Consider the following 23,923-nt stretch of genomic DNA (forward strand, 5'->3'; position numbering starts at 1 on the left):
CCATGCAAAGTGTCTCCAAGAAAATTAAGGTATCCGTCAATGGGCCAAACTTTTTATCAATGCCAATGGATAACAACTAGTAAGTATAAATGGGTTGATGTTTTCGTCCTGTGAATTAATTATCATAACACCAATTAGAAATATTTAATTTACTTATAGTATGATTATAAGTTATAACCGTTCATAATCACCAGCACATCAGTTTGCTTCTTTTACTTCAATAGTACCTTCATATATATCTTATTTACTTTCTCCAACTTTATGCCATCAACCTTGGTTTTGAATATTTGGACCATTTTTTCTATCACAGGCTGAAGTTTTCTGGTCTACAGATTGAATGAATATCATCCACTTCTTTCAGTAGGTATATAATTAGTACCATCAAAGTATGGAGGTCTTACAGTGGACTGTCTTTTTAAGTTTTAATGATGGTTGAGTTCATCAAATTCTTATCATTAAACCTAAAAGGTTCAATTACTCAAGTTGTTAGGCCTTTTAGAAAATTGAGCTTTGACGCCAATCGAAAGAATGAAGACGAGATGAATTGGTTATTTGGGTTCAATAAGAGACAACAATAAAATTATAAAATTAAATGCAAACGATTTAAGATTGATATGGATATAACAAAATAATAAAAGATAAAGAAAGAATGCATATCACCATCATTTTATTCTGATTTAGTCACACAATGTGTGATCAATGTCTAGGCCTCAAACAACAACTCAAAACAGAGTGTGCAGCGGTTTCTTTATCCCAATGATACCATAAAAATCTCAATTTAATTACCCTCGAATGAAATAGAGCAATGTTGATTAATGTTTTTTTTTTTATTGTTACTAGCGTTTTTTTTTTCTTTTTTCACTAAGATGATCTAACCCTTAGTTTCAATGATAACAATAAAAAAATATAAGACTGGATATTCTTGATAAAGACTAATAATCTCCTTGTATTACAGTTCATCCTCACAATTCGCCTTACTAATGAATTATTTCTATGTTGGATTTTACAAGCTTCATCTATCGACTCATCACAAAGCTTCATTTGGAAGAATTTGTCTAATAAGGAGACAACAAGATATTTCAAGAAATATCATGTGATATTAGCGAAGAAGTGTATATGAGAAGTTTAAAACTCTGTCTTTAGCAGAACTTTAAAGTTGATCTACTCTCATACTTCAAAAGACATGAAAAAAAAAATGGAGTGACAAGACAGTAATTCAGAAAACTCGGCATACTTCAAGCATAAAGATAGATACTTCTCCTCACTTACCATGCATGAAAAGTACAAAAAGAAGAGATAAAAAGAGATCAGTTAAAATATGTGTAGGAGGTAAGAGTAAAACATGTGAGTTATTATAAATCATTTGTATTTGATTTTTATAAATAAAAAAAATGCATGGAAGAGTAAAAATAATATTTAATACTTTTAACATTTATATTTTAAAGATCGAAGAATAACTTTTAATGATTATTTTAAGTTTTATTATATAAGTCTCAAGAGTCAATAAATTAACTACAAAAAACATATAATAAGAATCCATGATATTAAGATAAAGACTACATTTACTTAACATTATTTATATCTCTTATAATTTTAATAGGATACTTGTGTTAAGTGTCTAGAGAGAAGATAAAAGAATACCTGTTTGAAATGTAAAAAGGATTTGGAAAATAATACTTGTGTTAGTTTAACATGTGGTACTTGTAGATGTGTATTTTAGTAGATTTTTCGGTTGTTGTCAAGGACTAGACATAATTTTAGGTTATGAGACAAAATTCTATTTATTTCCTTTCTTTTATTCTTTATTTTTTTTTCTATAACACTAAGGGAGTTGAAAATATTATAAAAATGAGTTGTGTCCAATTAAGTTCTAAATAATAAAAAAAATCATTATAGGATGATACACTCACCTTTTTATCTTGTATTTAAAAAATATTTGTGAAAATATTTTAAGAATCTCAATATCTTTTTTAGATTTTCTTGTACGATTATAGTTTGGTATCATAACTCAACTTCTAGGGTTGAACAACAAACAAATTCAAAGAGCTTTCTTATTATGAGTTGAAAATAATTTTATATATATTATAATTTTTTGTTAGACTCTACTTATCTTCTGATCGAATTTCGGATTAGTCAAAATCCTTTTTTCATGATGAATGAGAGGGTTAAAACAAAAAAATGGTTGTTTTCTTTACCTTCATGTTTATGTTGACATTACAGCTTTCCTATGTTGTCACTACCATCATCATTTTTATCATTATTGTTATTATTGTCACCACAGCTATCATCACTTATCGTCACCATTGTCATTATTATTGTTATTACCCACATTCATTATATTTAGATAATTAATTTGATTTGTAATATGATAATTAATATAAAAAATGACATTAAAGTTGATTTCACATTATTTTGTTTATATTATATTTATTGTCCATCAAATAATATACAATAAAAAATTATCTATAACGTGAGCATTGTCTTGTATTATATTGTACCTTAGGCGTATAAAATGGCAACCTTATACATAGTTTAAACGTTTGTCCTTTAGATGTTTGGTAGGAAGTAAAGAAATAAATAAAAATATGGTGTATAAAAATAGAAAAATAAATAAAAATAGGTGAGAAATAAATGTATTTGGTTTAAAAGAAATAAAAAATAGACAAATAATTTATTAAAAATAGATAAAAATAGAATAAAAATTATTTCTGAACCTCATACAATAAATTTTTCTTAGGTCTTATTTCTTTTCTACCAAATATATTTACTTTTTTTATTTTCACTTTATTTTTTTTACTCTGTGTCTCTTTCACTAAACGAAGGCTTAATATTGAATATTTTTTCTTGGGGCAATCTTCACTAATATCCCTTATAATTTATGGCCAGACTTTGTGATTGAGTTTCGTAAAAGTTTATTTTTCTTTTTTTGTTTGTTACATGAGTTTCGTAAAAGTTACTAAGCCGTGTACAAGTCAAAACACTTTAATCCAGTAAGTATATAAGCCAGGTTATTAATTTGACCGTTTGATGAGAAATCTGTAGGGTACATAACATGGATATTTCCACCGCTTAAATGTCAGTTACTCAGTTTAGTTTATTCATAAAGTACGGAACAAGCAACACGACAACACGCAAGTGTATAAAGTTAATTCAAAATTTATTGAATGTATACATAATTAAATTATTCAAATGATTTAAGACAAATTATTAATATGGTTGAAGTTAAAGATTGAATTATTTGAATGATATTAAATTTTAATTATTAACATAAATAATTATTTATTATATTTTTTATTGATAAATGTTAATTGTTAATTTTATTAGTTTTTGTTAGTGGAGAGATTTAAATTTATAATTTTATTAATTTTTTTATTAGATCTTATTTATCTTTTAATTGAACATTAAATTAGTTATAATCACTGTTTCCTAATGAATTTGAGAATTAAGAAAAAAATACATAATTAAATTAATTTTAACCATATTGTACATTTAAACGTGTGCTACAATGTGTGAATTTAATTTTAAATAATTAACCAACAAACATACAAACATGGTGGTATTTAACTACTATTATTATATAGACGTTGCTAGAAATTAAAATAGATTTTGCTGCAAGCACGCACCAAGTGTGACTTGTTAAATTATATATGTAACTCGAGAGTATCTCAATACTTGTATTGTAACTTTTCTCAAGGTGACAGAATCTAACAAGGTAAAAGACATCACAACATTTATTTTTAATTTGCAACGAACAAACCTGTTGCCGCTGGTTGAGCATCCAATAACCAATATGTCCAAATAACAATAACATGCAGTATGCAGCTCATATATTTATGGGTTACATCAATTATTCGAAAAAGTTAGAAGAAAAAAATACATTTTCATTTTTCCTGAGTAATGCCGTTCGTATATGCTTTGGATTACACCATAGTATAGATAAAAGTTATTACCATCGCATGACATCATCGACAAATAATTTTATTTATTAAACATACTATTTGAGATTTAATCTCAGGCTCATACATATAGAAAAATGTAAAAATAAAAGAAGATAACTGTTATATTATATTTTTTTCATAAATAAAAATTTAATTGAATTAGATATTGAGAGTTCATCTGAATTTAAATAGGTTTCAAAAAAATTTCTTATACTATAGTTAACTCATATAATTTCACTTGTAATTAAGCAAAGCATTGATATAATATGAAAGATAATAAAAATGTCGTGGATTAGTATAGAATCGAAAAATCCTTGAGAGAGCATGAACAACTTAATTTACTTATCTACAGGCTAAATTCACATATGAACTTGTAATGAGTCTGAGCTTATTGTTACAGGCAGCTAAGATTTCACCTAGTTTATTACTATTGTTGATGCTGGAATGAAGCCAATCATGCACATGCTTACAAGTAGGTTTCAAGATTTAAATGATTGTTACAAAGATACTTACATAATATAATGTAATTATTCATTTTAACAACATATACAAACTCGTGTTCGTATAAAAAAAAGTTTTGACATACTCTTATAAGATTTTAATTAGTTGTATACTATTACCAACTGGACCAGCTTTGGACCAATTAGTGTCCTTCTTAAATGAAATTTATAAATAGCAATCCTTTCCACACCCAAAAACTGAGCACTGTAGCGACGTTTCCTTCTTTCGTAACGTCTCAGTGTGCGATATTTTTTATTATCAATTCCCAAGAGACAAAATAAAGTAAGGGTAGCAAAATTATAGTAATATATACTATACTACACACTTTCACTAAAACAAGGCCGTTTCACGCCCTAGAAAGTTTCATTAGCCCCAGCTGTGTACAGTTGCACACCAAACAAACAAAACCAAACCAAACCCAACCCACCCTTTAGATATTCCCTAGTGTCACCTTTGTGTTAAACTTCCAACTCCACTCTTTTTTTTCTTCTTCCTCTTTCCTCAGCCATTACTCTCTCTCTGACACCTACCTGTGTCTCTTCATTATTTTTCTTCTGCCTTCAAACAAAGTGATGAAAGAGGTGACGGTTGAAGCTGAAGGAGGAGCACCAGGAGTGGTGCAAGAGGGTGGAAAAGGAACCACGGTTAGGCCAGACATACACAACAGTGCCATGAAAATTTTGAGGGCTAGAGAGCCTTATAATGGGTACACTGAGGAAGTGGGAGAGAAGCCCTCAGGGTTTGAGGTTATGGGGTGGTACCTTTATGAGTTTTGCTTCTACTTTGTTCAAACTGTGCTTGTTCCTGTTGTGTTCCCTCTCATTATCAGTCAGCTACAGCCTCTCCCTGCTGCAGATTCACTTCAGGAATGGAACAAAAACCACCCAACCAAGCACTGCTCACAAAAGGAATTTCATCTGTAAGTCGTCTAAGTCCACATTCTCATTTTTTATTTTTTTGCTAATTATTTTCAACATCTTCAAGGTTCTTTTGTTTTTAACTAGTAATAGCGCCACTAACTACCATTTTTTAAGGGGAAAAAAATTGGTTACTGTGTGTTTTTTCTTCTGTGGTCTTGATCCAGACTAGTTTACATGTTTTGGCGTTTTGGGTGTTGCAATTTTTTTTTTGGAAAGGTTGTTATAGTGGACTAGTGGCCATGGATGGTATTATGAGAGTTGATTAAGTAGGGGAAAAAAAGGGTTTTTGTGGTTTTAAAAACTAGGCAGCGTGACAAACTGAGCATAGGGTTCCATTATTTTTAACTTTTTTTATTGAGAAAAAAAATAATATTTTTGAGCCGTTTGGTTCCACTATAGTTCGCCATCATGAAAAGCCGTGTCCTTTGTGGCTTTCTTACAATTCTACTTTACTCTTACTCTACTCAAGAGTTAAGATTCCTTTTTCAAAGCAACTTCATTTACCCATCGGACATCAACCCTATTTATTAACTATGTTTCCATGTCGACCTTTGATGTACAACACAAAAACAAACCATAGCCATGCCCTTGTATTCTTGGCCAAAACAAGAGAGAGAAAGAGAGAGAGTAAAAATCTATGCTTTTCCTCCTCGGGAGTATCAAAATGTTTGTCGGACTCTCCCAAAAGTCATCAGTCACCTTTTAAACTTTTAAGATATACATGATATTATCCACAACAACGGTAAAATTATGCATTGTATGTCGGGTTACTCCACTTAACTATATTTTATTAACTTCTAAAAAACACTATTTACACTCGTCACTTCTTTACATCGAAGATCTGTAGTATTATACATACATTATAGTAACAAATTTCACATTAAAAATAAGAGTATAATATAAGAAAGTATGCACCTTTAATAACGCGTAAACGTGAATTCTTTTTTGGCTTTTGAAGCGTTGAGCCAACCTTTAAGCAAAATATTCAAATTTAACTCAAGTCATTGTCGGTAGTTAGCTTATTTTGGTTATGATATGATAGCCAGTTTAACGACAATTCAGAGTGCCGACAGCATGAAACTGTTTCTATACTTTATTATCCATTCATGTTTGTAATTTTTTTTTTCTAAACAAAAGTGCTTGCACTAAGAATTAAGGGATTTTTTCTTCGTGTACAATACACAAATCAAACACAGCCTTAATGTACTCACTGCAGGATTACTATATAACTACAGGAACTAAACAAAGATACAGTATTCACTATGCAAATAGTCCTCTCCATGTGCATTTGCATGTTCCCAAAGTTCCAATTAAAACCATGGCAGCATTCCCATAAACAGCAAGCAGTTTATGTGTGCATGAGCATGATATTTTGTGCCAACATATTAAGACAACATTTGAACAAATAGTTATGCTACTAGTAGTTACTACTAATTTAAAGAATAAATAGATTATCCACTTTCTGTATAAGGTGTTTTTCTTCCTTATGTCAACATATTAAGACAACATTTGGTCGAACAATGATGCTACTAGTTAATTTAAAGAATCTAATGCCAGATTGCCATGCATGATAAGTTTGTTGACAATTATCTGAAAAGTTCTATCAATGGCCATTTTTTATTAGTTGACACTGAAGGTGCATTGAAAATTAAAGTGTAATCTAAATTAAAATTAAAACATGTAGTAACAAAGTTGAGATGTGTGGTGGAATCAATTGCAGGTATAGCAAACTGACAAATCACACCATAAGAACCAGTGGTGGATCAAACTTCTCTGCTCTGGAGTGGACATCAATTGCTTGGGCCACAGGACTAGCCCTGGCTGCTCCAATTCTTGGCTTCATTTCCTTTCACCTTGATGGCCACTTCCCAAAGCTCATCACAGCAGCAGCCACAGGCATTGGAGTGTTCTTCTGCCTTCCTGCAGGCTTCTTCAAGGTCACAGCCATCTTCATTCCCTACATTGCCGGCATTGTCGCGGCCAGCACGGTGGCCAGCGCTGCTCACACCCACCACCTAGGCCTCATGATCCGCTGCTTCACAGGACCAACCCTAAAAAGAAGCGAATTCTCCATCAGGCAAGCAGTCTCCAGCAGGCTCTCCCTCCATGCCACGGCGGCTGGATGCCTCGGAGCAGCCTTAATTTCATCATTCACATACCATATGCTCCGGGAACTCAACTACAACGACCGTGACGTGATGAGTCTCTGGGTTGTTTCAATCTTTAGTGGCCTAATTTGGCTTGTTGGGGTTTTGCACATTGTCACAGCCATAGGAAGAACCACTGATTCCATCTCATTCTCCTCAAGGCTCCACCCTTTCTCCATCTTCAAGTACCCTCATGCAATTGGAGGCCTTGCAGGGGTTTTCCTCTCCTCATTCACCACCATGTCAATTTTCACTGGAGGAGTTATTTTCATAGTGGGACAACTCTGCATTAAGCCACTGCACTTGCTCTATCTCTGGCTAACCTACTTCCTTTTTCCTCTTGTTTCTTTGTCACTGCTACAACCCTTGTTGCACGTGATCAAGATGAATTCTGTGAAGATGCAAATTGTGGGGTTTCTTTTGTCACTCTTGTCATCAGGGTTTGGATTCTACTACGGCCACAGTCACTGGAAATGGGGCCACTTGGTGCTATTTGGTGCAGTTCAAAGCACAGCCACAGGGATTTTATACGCTTTTGGAAGGCTCTTGGTGTTGGACTGTGCTCCCTCTGGCAAAGAAGGTGCGTTCTCCATTTGGTATGCTTGGATGAGAGCTGCAGGGCTGTGCGTGGGGTTCACGGTGGGGTCGGTCGCGCCGGGACGAGTTAGGACCTCGTTTGGAGTTGCGTTTTGCACTGCCATTGCTGGAATTGTGGTACTGCTTTTCGGGAACATCAGTGATGTTGGTGGTGCTGTTGCTGCGGGGCACGTTAGAGATGAATGCGAGAGAAGTTCGGCTGTGCTGCCTGGCTTGGATTCTAAGGAATCTGCACGCGTTTGAATAATGGAAACTGGAAAATGAAGAAGATTATTATTGTTGTTGTCTTGTGGGTCATATGATTCTTTGCAAAATGATGTTAATGCATGCAAGAGTAGTATTATAAGGTTTCTTTTTATGATTGATTTTTAGATGTATTCTGGTAGTTAGTTTTACTGTTGTTGTGCATGCATATGATGTTTGGTCTCTGTTGAGGATTTGGGTGCTGCTGCTGCTGGCTTGTGTAACTGTCTTAGTATTTTGTCATATTTGTTTCTCTTATACATCATTTCTGCCTATAAATCTACGTGCGTGCTCATGCAAATTGCCTAATTTAATTATATGCTTCATTCGTGACATTTAAATATTTTTTAGGTTCAAATATACCATTGTTAAACGGGTTGGTGTACGAGGGAATATCAAAACTTGAGGAGAATGAAATAAAACTCTTATGATTAAAGATTAGATACAATAAAACTATAAAGAGTTAAAGTTTTATCTTGTAAGATTATAAGGAATAAATATTAAACATACGGGGCATTTCATAGAGGAATTTTAAGATGAAGTTAAATACTTAAATCTAGTACGAAATATTAAGAAAAAAAACTTTCAGAAATTTACATCTTCGTGACTTTTTCTTAACTGCGTTTTCTAATAAAATATTCTCATGGGGTGCTCCTAAGGCGAGAAAGTTTTAGCCTAAATATTTTTAGAAATTTTTTAAACATATCAAAATCATTATAAAATTTTTAGTATTATGATTATGATTCCTATAACATGATTGCTTAGAAAGATAATTTTTAATACTATAAAAAAGATTTTACCTAGATGTACATTAATTAATCATGTGAGGATTGTTAGTAACATATTTTTTGGTAGTTGTCTAGCAAAAAGAAAAATGTGATTGAGAAAGTATCATGTTAATAATAAATATCTTAATTAATTATGCGAACTTTAGGTATGTTAAACCATAGAAACTTAACTATATACTACTATGTGTGAATGATAAATTATTTATTTTAGAGTTTAATAATTTTCATACCATTGTAAAGTTTTTAAGCTACAACTAATAAAAAAATTCTTTTAAATATAATTTTAAAAGTAACTATTACAAAAATTAATAGATTTATCATACATAATAATTTATAAATACTAAGGAATTTAATTGAATTGGTTGAATAAAATACTTGAGTTATTTTAAATTTTTTATATCTATTTTTAATTCACACGGATATAAAAAACATAATAATCAATAGTTAAATGATAATAAAAAAAATTACATTTGGAGTATATTTTTTTGGATACAGACATTAGGAGTATATTTTAATTAAATTAATATTGAAAAGTACTTTTGATTTATTATTCAATTATACTCTCTCCAGTCTCCTCTGCTAGTCTGCTACTTTGGAAGAGCGAGGGCCCTTATATTCAACGTCTTTGACGAGAAGCAATAATTCTCTGCAAAATCTGCAACTGAATTCCGAAAACCATCACTTTTTAAATCCTGCTCACAAAAATCTGTTGTTAGGTGCATCCGGCAAAATTCATAAATGATAAAAATACTCCTGACTTACTTTTTATGGATCAACCTGATCCGTAATAGAATTCTGGATTAACTTAATCCATAAGAGACTTTTGGATTATCTTGATCCGAAAGTTTCTTACAGATCAAGTTGATTCGGAATTCTCTTACGCATCAAGTTGATCCGTAAGAGTGAGACGCTAACTTTCGGATCAAGTTGATTATTCTTCCGATCAACTTGATCCGTAATTGTTTATTACAAATTTAAAATATAATTTATACATTTAAAGATATTTATTTTATTAATTATAATATAATTAAATATATTTATTTATTTTAATAATTATAATATATTTATAAATATTGATTTATTATAAATAATTAATTTTATATAAAATAACATTTATTGCATACGATGATATTATAATATATTTTTTTAGATGATATTAAAATACTTATTGAGTCCTATTATAATTATTATTTAAGGTTATTTTATACATATTAATAAAAATTAGTAAATAGATAAAAGATAATAATAATCTTATAAAATTAATATTATCATCATTAATTTATTTTTTATTTTTATAATTGATCATTTCAGTAATATTATAAATATATTAAAAAGTTAAATACTAACTATTTTAGGATACATTTTTTTACATGATCATTAGTATAAGAGGAAAAATAGTAATTATAAGAGAATTTAAAAATATTAGTACGTTATATAAAATAAGGATCTTAGATAACCAATGATTTCTCATTTTCCTTTTCCTTAGGTAGGTGAGTTAGGTGAAGCAATGATTTTCCATTTTCCTTTTTCTCTCAAGGATCAACTATTGATCAAGTTTTAGGGATTTGTCCTAATCATGTTACTTTTGAACTTAATTTGCTGAGGTTGTCTGGGCGTTTGAATCAGTTTTTCGATACCACATTCAGTTCTAAGTGGCAATTACATAAAAGACAATTACATATTCGCATTAAATCAAATTGAAATAGTAGATATTATCCAAAATAACACTATTTATCAAATATTTAGCATACATTCAGAGGTGATTCTAATAATCAAAATTCCTAATTTCAAAAAAAGCACACAATGTATCAAATATTTGGCAATTTTTAAATTAAAATGAAGTTGTGAGTTTTACAGATCAGGTGATCCGTAAAACTCATAGCAACTTTCAGATAGCGGTTTACGCCATCGCCGGCAACACTGGTGGAAAAAGAAAAGGTTCACGGCGCTTACTCGATTGTGGACGGTGACAAAGCTCCCTCGACGATGGACAACAGCGTTGCTCTTTGCGGAAGCCTCCAAAAATGCACCACGACATCTTCCTTCTAATCACGGCAACAATGGCGGCAATGGCGACAATCTCCTCAACCAAGAAGAAGAAGAAATGCTCTGAGGTTGACTTAGGAGGCGAAGAAGAAGAAGAAGAATGAAGAAGAAGCAGAAACGCGAAGAAGAAGCATAAAGGTTCGAGGAAGAAGAAGCAGAATCTCGGGGCGGGAGAGAGAGAGGCGAGGGTTATTTTTTTAAAAAAGTACTGAGGGATATTATGGACTTTTCACAACAAGTGCTGGGTGCACCAACAAAACTGCTGGGTGCACCTAGCAGCACTCAAGAACCTACTTTCTTTTGGTGTGACGCCATGGGCGGGCTACGTAGTCCAACGTATTGGCCTTCACTAACAAAGCCCAATTATCCCACATCTTCATCTCAACATGAAACTCAGAAAATAGAATTGCCAAAAAAAAGAAGAAAAACTCAACCCCCAAATTGAAGGGGAAAAAAAAGAAGAAAAAAGCACTTTAGGAAACGCAGGTTTTGGTTCGATTGTTTTGTGCAGAGTGCAAAATCAGTGAAACCACCATGCTTCGTAGCTTGACGAAACTTCGTTGTTTCGCCGCCGTTCAATCACGCCAAGTTCTATCACCTCCCTCTTCTCGCCGTCTCCTCCACCACTCGCCGCCGCCGCAACCGCTTCACTCCGCTTCCAATTTCCGCATTTCTCGTCCTTCCTTCATTTCCTCCTCATGGCCTCTCCACGCATCTCATCCTTCCCCTTCCGTAAGTCCTTCTTATACGGCTGCGTTTGGACTCTGAAAAATATTAAAGCATTTTGATTTTGAACTTTTAAAAAAAAAACAAAGTTGATGTTAATATTCTGAGGTTGTTATTCGGATCGTGATTGTGATAGCAGCTTAAATTTGTTGTATATAGTTGGTTCAAGTGCGACATGCTTCGTCCAAGGAGAGAAAGCGAAAGCCGGTGCCTCCAACCGTTTCCAAGGTTAAGAAAACCAAAATGAAATCTTATTCGTAAGTTTCGTCTTCACTCATTACTCCTATAACCTTTCAGTGTGTGTGTGGATTTTTTTTTTTTTTTTTTGTGTGTGTTTGTACTGTGGAGTAAGTAGTTTTACTATTGGTGGAGCAGGTCTTTCAAGTCCAGATTCAGAACAATGAATGATGGGAACATCAGGCGCTGGAAGGAGGGCAAGCGTCACAATGCTCATCTCAAGGTTCATTTTTTTTTTTTTTCTCTTTATTCCACCTCATAAGGTTTTATGATTTTTTGATTCTGACCCTGTTTCGAAAAACTCCTTAATAAGTAAGTGTTTATAGGAGAAGGAAATAAGGAGGTACAATGAGTTAAACTTCTCTTACAAGTTAAAATTAACTTGCACACTAAAACTTCTATAGAAGCTCTTTGATGCAAATTTTTGAGGTGCATAAGGTATTTTTATCTTATGAAGGAAGTTTAATTCTTTTTTTTTTCCTCCTGTAAGTGCTTTTTGAGAAATTTATCTAAACAAACTCAATGTAATGGTTTGTTGAGATGTGAGTTTCTTGGGGGGGTTTATCTAGAATCCTTGATTATTCTATTGTTCTTTCATTGTGAAACTGTGAATTGCCAAATAAATCACATCATACTCATTGCCAAAATTTCCATCTCAATGCATGAGGTGCAAATAAATGACCAAAGCCCATTTTGACAAAGTTATTGACTCAATTATATTCACAGTGAACAGCTGATGTCCTTCCTAAGCATGTTTCCTGTAGGCTGTAGCATTTGTAGTACACATTACATTCTGAAGTCCTTAAAATAAATAGGCCAAACACATAACAGGAAATAGTGGCTAATTTCTTTCAGAGGAGTGAAATTGTTTTGGAAAATGGAAATTGTAATAGTTGTAGTACTAATGACTAGATTATGATTTGGATTTCATCATTTTCAGAAAATAGAGCAACCTGTGTTTCCCCAGGATGCACAGTTGTGAAAATTGACTGGATGATGAGGCAATAATTATGGTATGCTTGTATATAAGGTATTAGCAAACATTTGAAAATGCAAAATAGTCGTGCAGTCCTGTAAGTGGCACTGGAATTTGTCATGGGTGTATGCTCTATAGATCAATCCAGCATGATTTCACTTGACATTGCCCTTGTTTTGGGTTTGTGCTATGATGGATGTTGTTGTATGCTATGCATAACATGTTTCCTTTTATGTCATCATAGCTGTTGGGCCAGTTGGCAACTGGCACCCTTCTCTAGGCTCACCATTACGAGGGACTGCTATCAGCTTCCTCATGCAGTCTTTTTCTCCACAATATGGTTACTTGATATAGATACTGACATGTTTGTGGGCCATTGCCTCATGGTCATGGGTTTCTGCAATAGTAATTGTTAACTCCCCCATCAGCTGTCTGCTGTGAAAATAACAATGGTATGAGATGTTGCAGTACAAAATGCTCACAAAATGTTATGGAAATATTTTCAGTCAGGTTCTATTGTAGTACAGCTTGTATTGTGTGTTAAGAAAATTTTATAATCATAATGTCGCAGAGAGAGCATTTTGTGGTAAAATTGTTTTCATGTAAAATTAAGCAAACCAAACATCTTTGAAGCCTAGCTCAATAATATTCCTAATTAGACTAAAATTTGGTGGGCTAAAAATTTAAGTAAATGTGGATAAAAATTTGTCTGTATAAATAAATAAGAGATAATAAAAAATTATATATATGATTTTTTGGTTCTAAACTAATTTGAGGATTTTCAAAGCAAAAAGATAGAAGTCAACCTTGTTATTCAATTCATACAAAACTCTAGTAGTTTAAGATCGCAAGGTATACAAGAACTGATGAGATTAATTCTTGTGAAAAGGAGTATTTGTAATTTGTCCACTTGTAAATATGCATCACCTTTTACATGTCTATTGAGCAATATATAAATTTCATTATATTTAATTTTAAAAAAAAAATTAACCTATCTAGTAACTACTTCAAATTCTTTTGCATAGTTCCTGTTAATTAGAACTTAGAACTATATACTAATTACTAAGTTCAAAATAATATCTTCATAAGAACAATGTATGGAACACTTCATTTGAACACAATTTATTGCTCTTGACTCTGCCTGGTCTAGACTTTAGATCAGTGTGAGTGTGTAATAAAAGTAGGAAAAAGATTGGAGTTATCTTCTTTCTCATTAGCTAGCATATAGAGAAGTCAATGGGTGAATTTCTAATTCTTATCTATATTTGCTGGTTGATAAATGTCAATGGGCGAATTCAGGATACACTGTGCAATCTATTCAAAATGCATAGCAGTGGCAACAAAAAATACTCGTATGTATATCTGTAATACGGAATTTGTACTTAGTGGGAGCATTTGGCTCTCCAATTCACTCCATATGGATGCCCATGCTTCCAGAATAAGAATCCTAGTATTGTAACTGTAAATAATTGTCTTAATAGTTTGGCTAGTTTGGGTCCGATATACCAAAGGCCAATTTATATCAATGTTATAAACTGAAGACAAGGGATTGAATTTGAACAAGTTAAAATCTTTAAAATCAATTACAAGACCATCACGGTTACCTAGCAAGCAAAAGAGGGGTGGGGGCAGGGACCAAACAGTTAACTTTGCTTCTCTTAAATTCTCTCTCATTACAGCATATTTGAATAGCCTTTTTAATTGTATGAATTATATCTCTACTGTCCTTAAAATTGATGAATTTCTGGTATCTACTGCAGTCAAAGAAATCAAAACGTAGGTTGAGGAAACCTGGTATTGTCCCAGTGGCTTATGCCAAAGTAATGAAGAAGCTCAATTTTTCTGCTTAGACATTGTAAGTTGTTGCTGGCTACAGCATGAAAGAGGATCGATCAGGATATGCATTTTAACTCTGATCATTTGTTCACTTTCACATTATAGAATCTGTAGAACGAGCAAATTACCGAGCAATTTCTTATTTGTTTGTTTGAAACAGTTAGAATTGATAATATTTGGAGGTCATGCCTATTCAAAGTGGCATGTTTTAGTGGACAACGTGTGCAATATTGTTAACATCCCGTGGCTGATTCATCCTTTCTTGTGATACATTGGATTTCTTCAGTTTTGATAAAATGTCGGAGTAATAAGGGATTAATTAAGCCTAAGGCCAGAATATCTCTATTTCTTGTTTATATTAGCGTTTCAATTAAACTGTGTTTCGGCTGAAAAAGGCTATTTTTATATAAACATAAAGCAGAAACAAAATTCACGTAATTAGCTATTTTAGTCCCTTAAAAGACCAATTGTTTTTTTTCTTCCAAAAAATTCATCTAAAAGTAAATAAGCGTGTATTCACTCTTAATTTTTACAAAGTTAATTTACGCCTTGTACCAATTGTATAAGGATAGTTTTAATATTTAGTATGAGGAGATATTTAAGCCAAAGTAATATTATTTTAAAATATAGGAAATGGAGCAATAATTTTTTTTTATTAAAAAATAAATCAATCGTGTGATGTATTGGAGGATTTTTTCTTTAACTATTAATTTTGGGTTTATTGTTCCCAAAAATTTATGTTCATCGACTAACTTACCAAAAAGTTATTATAATTTTTAATTATTCATTTACTTTCCAAATTTTACTTTCTTTTCTCTAATAAGATTTTGGTAGCAACTTTCATACAAAATTTTGACGACCAAAAAATTATGAAGTTTTCAATACTTATTTAGCAACTTTAATGGTAAAGCCAATTAATTAAAAATAGTGAAATTACAAAATCAAACTAAAAATGAAACAGGGATGCATTGGATATATAAATCAATACAACAAATGTCAATTGAAGAACATGAGTTAAATGTAAATCTCTATATCTTGTGATTGTGCAAAAGGTAGGGCTTGGAGTAGAAAAATGCGGTGGAAGTGGCGTGGATGAGTATAATTTTCATTAGTTAGTGTAAACATTCATGATAGGTCTCTTGAAATACAAATTAACAACAATATCATTTTGAAGTATTTGAACATTCATGATAGTTAGTGTAAACATTCATTATAATCCTTTTCAATTGATGATATAACTCCAATCTCTCTTGAAATACATTTGAGCACAACAAATTATTAATTTTAATTATAAAACTTTCCATTCTATTGAAGTTATAGTAACAAGAACAATTAAAAATATTATATAAGTTATCCATATTTTTAGAAAAGAATTTAACTTTTTCTACAATATATAATATTTCAAGTTATGTTTTAATCTATCTTCCAAAACAAATAAAAATTTGGTTTATTTTTTATACTTGTAATATCTTTTAAGGTTTTTGCTTCTGAATGTAATTTTTAATTTTCAATTTTTTGTATATATAATTAAAAAAAATGAGGCCCCGTTAACTTGAAGAATGCCGGGAAAATGTAAAAACTTGTTCATCAAGTTGGTTTATCAATACAATCATGGCCGGATCTTGACCCAAAAAAAAATAAATCATGGCCGGACAAGTACAGTATCTATTTGATGTATTTAAAATGTTACATGAATTTCAGAGAGAGAGAGAGAGAGAGAGAGATTTTACATGAAATTACTTTATGTTGAACTAACCGATCTTTCCAAAAAGCAGACAATGATGCCAAAGCCAAATAATTGAGTGAGATTATCTAGGTGGGTTGGGTCTTGGTCTGGAACTCTTGACTTCAAGAAAGCCCTTATTATTCTTACCCTTATTCGTTAAGTTCACACCCTTACCTTTTTTTTATTGATTTTTTTGACAAAAAATTCTTTGACAGAAGCTTCGGCCTTATGAATAAAATTAATTACTGGGCTTGCAGTAGTATTACGTAGAAAATATGCTTTAGGGGGGTGTATTGGATTGGGATTTTGAGAGAATATTTTGACAAAAACAATCTTGAAGATTTTAAAAGATTATGTGGGATTGTATTGATTTTGTGGGATTTTAAAAGATTTTTTTTAAAAGACTTTTTACAATCAGGATTCTTAACCCAAGATTTTAATGGATTTCTAACACAGATTTTTAAGATTTCAAAGTACTTTATGGATTTTTAAGATTTTGAAAGATTAATACATTTTAAACAAAAAAATAACGGAAGTTACAAAAGTGAATGAAAAAGATGATAAATAAATTATAATGTTTGAATAAAGAAAATAAAAATGATAGAAATTTTAAACCTTTTAATAACAAAGTCATTATTGCCTAAAAAAATAATAACAAAGTGATTCTCACTTCATGTTCGCCTAATTATTAGCATTTCTCCACATATCTGAACCTATATTAGTCCTCCATATATTAGCATCTTCTCGTTCCTGCTCTTGTGTTTGAACAATGGGTTCATGATCATTGTCTTCGTAATTTGGTAACACTGAAGATGAAGATGAAGACTCGTCAGTAGGTTCCACTGGAAATTCATCAGAACGACATTCTTTGCGAAGAAAATTATGAAGTGCTGCACATGCCAACACAAGCTCTGCTTGTGTTTTAAATAGAAATGGAGGTGCTGACTTAAAAATTGTGAACCGCGATTTAAAAATACCAAATATCCTCTCAATCACATTCCTTAAGGATGCATGCCGAAGATTAAATAATTCCTTTTCATTTTCAGGGTCATTACCGTGACCTGCAAAATCTTGTAGATGATATCGTACACCTCGATATGGGGCTAAAAATTTGCGTCGATTAGGAAATCCACAATCCACCAGATAATACTTACCTTGGGGCACTTTAAGTCCATTCTTCCTTGCCAAAGCATCACTTAACACCTTGGAATCATATGCTGAACCCTCCCACCCGCTAAGAACGTACATGAATTCCAAATCAAAGTTACAAGCAGCTAATACATTTTGTGATATATTTTCATGACGATCACGATAACTGCTTACATCTCGTCCTTTTACTGATGCGGGAATATGTGTACCATCAATAGCTCCAATGCAATCCTAAAGTGTGTGTATCAATAATCATAAATATTATTATAATAATCACAATTATAATTATAATTTTGTTATAATTAGATAATGATCACATACCTTAAAATAAGGATAAAACCTTGTGCTTTCCCTTATTTTTGCAGGCACAGTTGAGCCTGGTCTAACCATTAAATCAGGTGCTAATGAGTTCAGAGCTTTCAAAATCTTGTGAAAATTTTCACTTGTAGCAAATTGTGATCGGCCAAATGTATTGCGGATTACACAATATCGAGTGTTCTGGCCGACAATCTGTAGGAATGATGCAAGCATTTCTTCAACACAAATAAATCTTGTATCCTCCAAAGGTGTTTTTTCTCTTATAATCGTGCACAACTTTCGAAATACATCAGGATACATCCTATATACTTGTCGAAAGATTGCAGGATCATCGTTTAATGCTTTGTGTATATAGTCATATCCCCGACTAGTAATTTGTCGTCGAGTTAATGGACGTTCAATATGTTCACCACGCATCATATTCAAAAACTGATTTAATATATCTATTAAAGCATAAATTGCCATCACATATGTGTATGTGGCTTCATAAAATTCTTCATTTGTTTCCTCGTCATCTATATCTTCATCATTTGTATCTTCATTATATATATCTCCATCCATTTCTTCATTATTTATGTCATGGTCATGGTTATAAGTCAATATCAAAGTTAATATCAAAGTTAATACAAATTCATATATAAAATAAATATAACTAAAGTTTAACCACAACAATTTCACAAAATATATAACCTAAATACTTCAACCATAATAGTTCGACCAAAAAACAAACCAAATATTTCAACCAAAATACAACCATAATAGTTCGACCAAAAAACAAACCAAATACTTCAACCAAAATAGAATAATTTAAATTTTAGGAACTTTTGTTATATTTCAAATTTTTATGTTGTTTAGATAAGATAACTATGTTATACTTATTATCTATACTTGAGTTATCAGTTTGAATATTAGCAAGCTGTTAGTATTTAAGTTTTGTGTTGCACTTAAACTCTATATAAAGAGCTTATGAATAAAAACAATAAGTTCCTCCGCATGATACATCTCTTCTTTCACTATTATTTTTTCTAAGAAAAGCATCTTATTACTTCCTCCTATACAACAAATGGTGCTACTAAATCTCAGGTTCTTACTATCAATCTACACTTTAATGTCCTGAAAACGCGAGATGGATGGAAGTACCCACAATTTCAGCCAATTACTGCAAGCAAACTTTGTCTGACTACTGGAATTGAGCAAAGTATAGATCCAAATATCCCAGTCAGACCATAAGCAATGGCACAAAATGGAAGAGCCTCAGGTTCCTTGGCAGATAAAGCTGCTGTTCCGAGCCCGTGGCAACTGTATAAATTGATCCAAGAGGAAGCAAAAATAAGCATATATGCTTCAAGAAGAAAATAGTTTATCTACCTTAATGACATGTTTCCTACATACTATTTCTTCATCTCCAAACTAGAACTCAGCTAAATTTGACAGTGCACATTCAGAAGCACTGTCAATGACCACTAACTATGATGGTAATTGAAAATTGGACTGCAGAATGAATGGTTCTATGAATTACAGAATATACCTAGATGCGGTTGCTATTCCACGAGCAATTGGATCACGAAGACGGAGTTTATCTAGTGTTGCTTGCACAAAATTTGCTCCAACTAAACCAGTTACTACAACTGCAGCTGCTGTGACAGATGCATTGGCACCTGCAGACATGGCAAAATTTCAAAGATGAAATTGTTTATCTTCTGCTTTGGAAGGAGGCATGGTAGGACTTAAAAGTTAAAACAAACTAGAATTTCAGACTAAGTAGCCTTTAGATTTATTGCATTAGCTCCAATTTAGATTTTCTGTATACATAATGAGTGTGATAAATGGCCATGCAAAACATGATGTTTACCTTCAAAAAAGGACACAATGCTGAGAGCCAACGCCACTGTTATACATCTGGGTAGAATGGATACAGTTAAAGATGGCTCTAAAGCAACTAGACGTCCAACAAGAGCAGTTGAGTACAATGAGAATAAGGTAGAAATTATGACAGAGGTGAAAATCTCAGCTGCATGCCTTTTTACAAGCTGAAAACAGTAGATGAATCATTAATACTTAAATGGAATTTAGCCATTAAATGTTGATTAAAAGATGAGAAAGACAAGTAACAAAGCATGTTTCATATTGGGGACTTTGGCTACATATCATGCTCATGAATGACAATCAACATATTTGGTGCACAGAAATAAAAGATACGTAGTTCGATGTTCTAATTTGAATCCATATCTACAAAGTCATTTGCAAATATACAGATAAAAAAGAACTCATTATCATTAATCCAGCCACAGTATTTTCATTCTTTTTTTTAGGGGTGGGGCCAAATTGGGAGAAATAGCTATTGGCATGAAAAATATATACAAATAACTTACTGAACAGCTATTGCACATTGTTAATTATTCAGAACACAGTAATAGCATATCAAGAATGGGCCAGCAATAAGGTTGATGGTAACTTGCCTAAATTTGTCAAAAACAAAAAAACAGCCTGTGACGAAAGAAAATATTGCTTTTATTTGCTTTACTTTTTTTGCTGCAGTATAGGATTCATGAAGTAACGATTACAAATCTAGATGGTTACCTTTCTTTGTTTGAACATAGAGAAGGCAAATGAGAGAATAACAGATCCCAAAAATCCCATTAGAATGTCACCGGCTCCAGGATCAGATGATGAGTTTGTAAGGTAATATCCTGTGATTGTCAACAGAAGAATCAACAAAATTATATCAAGGCTAAGTCATTACACAGATGTTAATGTCTGTAAATTGATAAATTTGCACAACACTCAGCTAAATAAGAGGGCAAACCTTTTAGTGTCACAATTTTACATTAATGTTGTTATCAGGCCACAAATCAAACCAAATAAGGTGAGCTTAACTGAAGATTAACAATACATAAGTCATGTTTTGGATAACTCGTTGTCATACTAAGGTTTAAGTAATGATTAATCACATTTGAATTTGGAATGGGAAAACACTTCAAATGCTTATAGTAACTCATAAGATATCTCTAGTCAGAATATAAATTTCTATTTCCTTGTAAAGTTTGCAACCAAAGAACAACTTAGTGCTCATTTGGTTTACCAGTGCAAGTGCCTCAAATTATGTTTGAGCAGAAGGAAGATTTTTCCATTGAGAAAACTTGCCTCGTAACTGCTCAATTTTAGCTTTTGCAATCATGAATATTAATATCTTTAACAAACAAGCTCTAATACAATATAGTAAGTTTCACATTTAACTTCAAATTATAATTTATACCTAGAACAGGATCAAGCCCTGACTTGGAAAGAAACCCAAAAACAACTGCTGTTACTTCTGCAGATGCCGCACAGAAAATTATTGGGTGGAGGACCTTCTTCACGCTTGATGGCAATCTGAAAACGAAATAGTAAGAAAAGGCAATACTACAATGATCTCATCAAATGCTAATATCATGTTCCATGAGAATTGTTACGGTGTAGGACACGGAATATGATTTGTCTCGTGCAGCTTAGGATAGAATGAGAGAATTAGAGAGAGATCTTAGAGATCGAGTGTAGTTAAGTGTGAATGTCTGAATCCCCTTAATGTGGTTACAAAATACCAATTTATAGTGTTGCTCTCGTGGCTCTAATGGTCAAGTGGCTTATTACAAGTGTTTGCATTGAGGTTCTATTTTGAGGGTTGTCCTAAACTTATTGTAAGCCTATCACAAGTTGGTTCCTGCTAAGACATATTTGACTTGTGTCACCATTGAGCTTGTCGCCGGCTTGTTATCCTTAAGTCAGCCAATATGCATTAAGTTGTGTGTCACATCTCCATGACGTATAAAGTTGATATTTATCCTAGTACAAGAATATTACACTTTTTCGCTCCATACCAATCTTAAACAAAAAAAGAAAAAGTAAATTGTCCCCAGAACAAGCCATCTAAACATTCATTTTCAATGTGTATATGCACTATGCAGTGATGAAAAGGAACCTTTACCCAGAACCAATCATGTAGCCTAACACCGTGGAAGCAAGCAAGAATGGAAGATACGTTCTGGCTCGTGTCCCCAGTGCTGTTGGGTAAACTAATGAAGCAACAAAAGATATAAGGAAAATCCCAGTCCATGCCCACAATTCAATGGAAGAAAATGGAGAGGGCTTCTCCATAGGCTCAGCATCTATCAACTCTGTCTTCACTGCTTTCCTTACTCCAATAGCTGTCATACCAGTCACACAAAGTGTAGCCAGCCATCCTCCAACTGAACATCACAAGATTAACCAGTCTCAACTCAAATCATGGAATTGGAACAAACAGTTAGGCCCTATTTGGATAAATTTCTCCATAGATCCTTGTAGAAAAAGAAAATAAGAAGGTAAAATGAATGGAAGCTCTCTCCTTTAACTTATCCAAAAGCTAAGATGCATAACTTGAAGATAAATTTCTCCATAAATCCTTGTACTCAATTCATTTTGCCTTGTTATTTTCTTTTCTATAAGTACTCACAGAGAAATTTATGCAAACATAACCTTAATTACACATACACACAGACACCATCATCGTCATCATAGAGTGTTCGAAACATCATCATCATGATCATAACTCGTAAGAATAAGAGCTTGTCCAGTAATCTATACCTACAATAAAGCAAATTTTGATGGCAGAAGAAGGGGGAATATCTTTAAGAGAAAGGGGCAGCACAACCAAATAGGGAACATAGAACAAAGGGAGCCATCTCTGAATGAACATAATCCCTGGTTCAAAAAACTTCATCAAAGCCACAGCAGCAGAAGGTATAGCACAATCAAGAATAATCAAAACAGAGAAAATACAGAACATCCCAAACAGAGCACTTGGGAACTCAATCGAAGCTGCTACGAAGGCTTTCTTCAAGAGAAAGTCAATGGCCAGAATGAGGCCTAGTGAAACAACCCAATGTAGCACCCCAAATACTTGAAGACGCAAAGTTTGAATCACAGACCCAGTGGAAGTGTCCCCAGTTTGGGATTCGAGTAGTTCTGTGCAAAGTTCTTCACTTTTGCAACTTTTCGAGGTACCCATTTGCTAACAACTATGAGTTGTGAGCCCGATACCTCGGATAAGTGTAACTTTTACGTGTTGAGTGTGCAAAAGGATTGTTTTTTTTTTTTCCATAAGGATCGAAGAAGGACTATGATTCATGATTGAGAACAGAAAAAGACAAAATTCAAAGAATGTGGACAAGTTTCAGCCATGAAAACTGAAAGTTGATTTCCGTTGTATGGACACATAAATACTCAAATAATAATTGATTGTTAGGTACTTTTACCTCACAGAATCACGTTGAATTACATGGTTAAATTTAATAGTATAAGTTTGGTTTAATAATTGATTTAGGATCTAGAGAAACAGTTGTAGATAAATTTTGTGTGGAGTCAAATTTTATGCTGAGTTTTCTATTAACTTAATTTTATAATAAAAATATTTATACATGAATCACAATATTTCAAAATCAATTTTATTCATAATTAATTTTGATCATATTTATCCAAATATGCACTTAGTTTTCGAAAGGATTTTTTTTATAGGAGTTTTCGAAAGGATTTATAAGACGTGTATTTTCATTTTTCACGACGTGTATGTTAGGTTTCACTTTTGGAATCAATTGAATCCACGTGTTGGTGTTAGAGTAGCTTTCACGTATTTATTAGATTAGACGCAAGATTAATATAGCTGTAGTATGACTCGCATGCTATTATTCCTCTTGTTTAATTATTGGATCCGTGAGTATTTATTATTATGTATTTTAATATATATGTTAATTTTAATGC

General features: G+C 32.5%; 4 protein-coding genes across 4 annotated transcripts; 2 read left to right on the plus strand and 2 right to left on the minus strand.

Annotated features, from left to right (window-relative positions):
• The first annotated feature begins 4,524 nt into the window (after positions 1–4,524).
• LOC100812276 (uncharacterized) lies at positions 4,525–8,625 on the plus strand. Its single transcript, XM_014765180.2, has 2 exons — positions 4,525–5,358; positions 7,080–8,625. Exons 1-2 carry the CDS (start codon positions 5,012–5,014, stop codon positions 8,344–8,346), a joined length of 1,614 nt encoding a protein of 537 aa, XP_014620666.1. The 5' UTR covers positions 4,525–5,011; the 3' UTR covers positions 8,347–8,625.
• A 2,961-nt stretch (positions 8,626–11,586) lies between these two features.
• LOC100814427 (uncharacterized) lies at positions 11,587–15,028 on the plus strand. Its single transcript, NM_001253194.1, is given in 4 exon segments — positions 11,587–11,912; positions 12,066–12,163; positions 12,282–12,366; positions 14,880–15,028. Coding segments are annotated over 4 exon segments (471 nt in total). The 5' UTR covers positions 11,587–11,714; the 3' UTR covers positions 14,970–15,028.
• A 2,275-nt stretch (positions 15,029–17,303) lies between these two features.
• LOC100804279 (protein ALP1-like) lies at positions 17,304–18,975 on the minus strand. The gene is made up of 2 exons (XM_014765194.3): positions 18,152–18,975; positions 17,304–18,061 (listed from the first exon to the last, which is right to left on the minus strand). The coding sequence occupies exons 1-2, from the start codon at positions 18,707–18,709 to the stop codon at positions 17,363–17,365; spliced, it is 1,257 nt and encodes a 418-aa protein (XP_014620680.1). The 5' UTR covers positions 18,710–18,975; the 3' UTR covers positions 17,304–17,362.
• Positions 18,976–19,100: 125 nt separating this feature from the next.
• LOC100818144 (plastidal glycolate/glycerate translocator 1, chloroplastic) lies at positions 19,101–23,350 on the minus strand. The gene is made up of 7 exons (XM_003516795.4): positions 22,751–23,350; positions 22,113–22,374; positions 21,405–21,520; positions 20,729–20,838; positions 20,001–20,178; positions 19,677–19,806; positions 19,101–19,447 (listed from the first exon to the last, which is right to left on the minus strand). The coding sequence occupies exons 1-7, from the start codon at positions 23,172–23,174 to the stop codon at positions 19,297–19,299; spliced, it is 1,371 nt and encodes a 456-aa protein (XP_003516843.1). The 5' UTR covers positions 23,175–23,350; the 3' UTR covers positions 19,101–19,296.
• Positions 23,351–23,923: the final 573 nt, after the last annotated feature.

This window comes from Glycine max, chromosome 1, assembly GCF_000004515.6.
Source record: "Glycine max cultivar Williams 82 chromosome 1, Glycine_max_v4.0, whole genome shotgun sequence".
NCBI lineage: Eukaryota > Viridiplantae > Streptophyta > Magnoliopsida > Fabales > Fabaceae > Glycine > Glycine max.

Bases quoted from the DNA above. Each gene is read 5' to 3' on its own strand.
- LOC100804279 (XM_014765194.3), bottom strand. From the start codon at position 18,709: ATGGATGGAGATATATATAATGAAGATACAAATGATGAAGATATAGAT. The intron at 18,062-18,151 runs GTATGTGATCAT...CACACACTTTAG, and splicing joins GGTTTTATCCTTATTTTAAG to GATTGCATTGGAGCTATTGA.
- LOC100812276 (XM_014765180.2), top strand. From the start codon at position 5,012: ATGAAAGAGGTGACGGTTGAAGCTGAAGGAGGAGCACCAGGAGTGGTG. The intron at 5,359-7,079 runs GTAAGTCGTCTA...AATCAATTGCAG, and splicing joins TCACAAAAGGAATTTCATCT to GTATAGCAAACTGACAAATC.
- LOC100818144 (XM_003516795.4), bottom strand. From the start codon at position 23,174: ATGGGTACCTCGAAAAGTTGCAAAAGTGAAGAACTTTGCACAGAACTA. The intron at 22,375-22,750 runs GTATAGATTACT...TGTGATGTTCAG, and splicing joins CAAAATTTGCTTTATTGTAG to TTGGAGGATGGCTGGCTACA. The intron at 20,839-21,404 runs GTATAAATTATA...TGACAATCACAG, and splicing joins AGGGCTTGATCCTGTTCTAG to GATATTACCTTACAAACTCA.